This window comes from Microtus ochrogaster, unplaced genomic scaffold (assembly GCF_000317375.1).
Source record: "Microtus ochrogaster isolate Prairie Vole_2 unplaced genomic scaffold, MicOch1.0 UNK118, whole genome shotgun sequence".
Classification (NCBI taxonomy): domain Eukaryota; kingdom Metazoa; phylum Chordata; class Mammalia; order Rodentia; family Cricetidae; genus Microtus; species Microtus ochrogaster.
The window spans coordinates 763,062-767,094 of record NW_004949216.1 but is presented as its reverse complement, the minus strand read 5'-3'; the positions used below and the strand labels follow the sequence as shown (position 1 = coordinate 767,094).

At 37.1% G+C, this 4,033-nt stretch overlaps 1 protein-coding gene across 1 annotated transcript in view; it reads left to right on the top strand.

Moving 5' to 3' along the window:
- The window catches only part of LOC101980889 (hippocampus abundant transcript-like protein 1), a 40,385-nt gene that overhangs the window by 33,593 nt on the left and 2,759 nt on the right, over positions 1 to 4,033 (top strand). The window contains exons 10-11 of the mRNA XM_005371654.1: positions 1,954 to 2,051; positions 3,690 to 3,832. Of these exons, the coding sequence (XP_005371711.1) occupies positions 1,954 to 2,051; positions 3,690 to 3,832 (241 nt within the window). The remainder of the gene's footprint in view (positions 1 to 1,953; positions 2,052 to 3,689; positions 3,833 to 4,033) is intronic.

The following is a 4,033-nucleotide window of genomic DNA, read 5'->3' as shown; positions in this document are numbered from 1 at the left end:
TCTGTGGTTTTGGAGCCTGTCCTGAAACTAGCTCTTGTAGACCAGGCTGGTCTCGAACTCACAGAGATCCGCCTGCCTCTGCCTCTCGAGTGCTGGGATTAAAGGCGTGCGCCACCACCGCCCGTTGTGTATTTTTTGAAACAATCAAATATTGTAGCCCAGACTGGCCTTAGACTTGCTGCAGTTCTCCTGCCAAGGCCACCTGAATGCTGGTATTACAGGTTTGAGCCACCATGGCTGACTTTGTGTACACATTCTCTTTTAATTGTTGGATAATATCATACATGTATATATGTTTTGATCACTTTCCCCTAACTTAATATGATCTTTTGTTTTTAAACCCACTGTGTCCACTTGGTACTATTTGTATATGTAGAGATATAGACATCTACTGGATCATGAGTAATTTCTTAGGGTCTGCATTCCTGAAGAAAACTGAAAACTCCCCCTCCCATTTCCCCAGAAGCCACCAGTTGTCCACAGCTCCTCTGCCTGGGGTGGGACTTCATAAGCACCTCCTCCACTCATACCGGTATTTTGGCTGCTGCAAGTTCGTGTGTGCAACTGTGCTGTCAAATCTAGCAAATACTGCTTCTCTGAATATGTCCACTACTTCTGGCTGTGAAAATCTTCCAACTTAACTCTTTGAATGGTCCCTGAGCCTTGTGGGAAGGAGGTTTGATATAGATGTTCCATTTAGAGCTGAACTCTGTGGTCTCTTAGTCCCTATACTTCTGCTTCTTAAGTACATTTACCCACTTTCAGGATATGACATATAGTCAAAACAAAAAGACACTAAATAACAACAGATTACAGCATGCTTTGCTGGTACACTTAGGCAGTAATTTAACTATCATAAAATAAATCATTTGATGAACACTAATATGTTCTTCAAGGTCATGTGAGTATCCTGCATCAATTTTCTTTAAGTATTCATATTTTAGCTTCCTATAAATGGGAAGAAAGGTCAAATTAAGACCTACTGATTAAAAAAAAGAACAGGAAGTCTTGAGTTCCGTTCTCCTGTATGGCAAGTGTCCTTGTGTACCTTATTGCCAGATACTGCAGAGTCTCAGTTTCCATTGTAGACATGAATTAGTCCTCATTTGCATTCATAAATGGAGCTATTAGAAATGTTTTGTTGATTAGAGATTAGTTGGGAAGCAGATATGAAATTCTGAATTTCATTTCATATGAACCATTTGTTCTATGTTACATTTTGCCTAAGATTAAGTTGATGATTCAGTTTTTTTGGTGGGGGGGGTGAACTCTGATTCAGTATCTGGCTAGTCTAATCAAACCACTTTATAAAGTGTTAAAAAGACTTTATGATAATAAGATTTTTAAATGTCAATAAAGACCACCCCAAAGGAAGTATATTATCATGACTTTTTTTTCCACTGAGAAAAGGAAAAGGTCTGAAGCAGTCTTTGTTTATTCATTTAACAACAGACAGTGCTATCAAGCCTGACAGACCACACAGCCCAAGGACATTGTGAAAGATGAACTTTTGAGAAATGTAGAAAGTTAGTGACAGGTGCAGATGGAGATGTGGTGTTTATTTAAAACAATAAAAGAATAGACATCCTTTTAAGAACTTGTGCCTACACTTGGAAATGACAGTGGGGCAACCTGGGAGAAGAGACTTTTGAAAGAGGAAATAAAATATTCTTTGACCTGCACCCCAGTCTGTGGTCAGTGTTAGTATGGATTCTTTTTACAGAGAGACTTACTTTGTAGCCCAAACTGGCCTTGAATTCATGCTGCTTCTGCCTGAGCCTTTTGGATGCTGAAATTACTACAATTACTTAAAAAACTATACCTTGTCCAGGAAATCCATTTTTAAAGAGTGAAAAATAAATAAAATGGAACATGAGGTAATACAAAACATTTGCACTGTTGCCACTGATTAAAACCTTAAAACCTTCTTACAGCCTTCTTTAATCTTTTCAGGATGATGTGGGCAGCAGGGACTGTGGCTGCCATGTCCAGCATTACATTCCCAGCAGTCAGTGCTCTCATCTCTAGGAATGCAGAGTCAGATCAACAAGGTGAGATTTGTACCCTTGTTCCTTCAGCTGGAACTTCTCTTTCCTGAAGTATGAAATCCTGCATCCTCCATAACAATAACAGTTGACAGCAGTGGGCCCCTGTCATAGGAGCTTATCTGCTTATTTTGTCAAATACAGAAATTCTGTTTTCCTCCTTGCTCACACTCAGACTTTTAACAATCCAGACTCAACCATTCAGGTTATTAGTAATAGTTAGAAATAGAAAACATCCATTTCTAGTTTCATTTCTGATTACATTGTCATCAGAATTAACCGGTTTATAATCTTATTTCAATAGATTTCTATTAAATAATAATAGCAAATTAACAGTGTAATATCCCCTTAGTCACTAAAAGTTAACTTGAAATAATTCAGTCTCAGGAGCTTAATTTAAGAAAGGGATCTTTGAAGAGATGAAGAAAACTCTGGTTAGTAATTGGAGATAGGGAGCGATGACGTGACTTAGAATTGCTGTGCAGAAAGCAGACTTTATTCTTCCTTCCTCTGTGTGTTTCCTTTTCAGCCAGTTCTGATACCAAAATTAACCCTTTTTTCCTCCATCTTCTAATGGCCTACCCTACCATAGTCAAGAAATAGAAGATTTTATCTCATTTACTGTTTTTTATTTTCATTTAATTGTAAATATTCATTGCAATATTCATTTGTGTTACAGGAAAATGGAAAATTTGTGTGTGTGTATGTGTATGAAACAACACAAATATACATAGTGATTTGGTTTGATTTGATGCCAGTATAAACCCAGTACCTTGAATATACTAGGCTACACCTCTATCCCTAAAGGAAAATGTTTTTAAATTTGTAAGAGGACTTTAAAATTTTCAACAAAAATTAAATTTTAAAAGATAGTTTATTTATTATCATTACACCTGTTTTCCCACATAATGAGTTTGCTGTATGAGTAAGTTGTATCCATCCTTAGATTTATGGACTTAAGTGACATCCTTTGTGTTATCACCATTCACTGCAGTAACTTAGCTGGGTATGAATACTATTATACTTGCCTATTTTTGATTTACAAAAATATACATTTCATATGATTCAAACCCATGTTTTACTTGCCATATTAGAAAGTTGCAATATCTAGAAGTTGATGCTTCCAGAATTTTTGAGTGGACATCTGCCTGAGATGGAAGGTTGCAGATGACAACCCAGGGCCAGGCGGAGCCTCTTTGTATTCACATGTGGCCAAGGAGGTCTGAATGGAGAACATACTTTTATTGTACATGAACAATTAAATGAGCCAAGAAGGAAGTCTTAACCCATAGAAAAATTGAAATTACATGATAAGGAAATAATTATTTATTATTTTCTTATTTCTCATTAAATGGTAGATCTAGTTCAAAAGGTTTTCAGAAACTGAATTCAATATTTTCCTTGTAGACCTTCATACAGAGAGTACTGACTACTAAATAGACATAATGCGACCAAGAAAACATTTGTATAATGAATGACAATATTATGATGAACTCTAATGACTGTAACAGATGCTATAGATAATTAGCCTAAACTATGATGGCTCAGTCCAGCCAAGTCTGTCTTAATGATGGAGTGTCCTACATAAGCTCTCTATGTGAGGCACTTTTCTGAGAGACTGACTCCCTTCTCATTGTGATCTAGGGGTTGCCCAGGGGATCATAACAGGGATACGAGGACTTTGTAATGGCCTAGGGCCAGCACTGTATGGCTTCATATTCTACCTGTTCCATGTTGAACTGAATGAATTGGGCCCAGACTTGAATTCTGATGATGATCCCTTACAGGTAATTTGGTGATCTGTGTTATAATAATGGTTATCTTTGATTATAGCATAATCTTGTGGCTTTAGATTCCTATTTATTCTTTATCATTGCATTTGACAGCAGCAGCTCATTGCTTGGGATCAGAAAGGTCTTAGATTTAACGTCTTATATGAAAAAGTGTCAGCCGGGTGATGGTGGCGCACGCCTTTAATCCCAGCACTC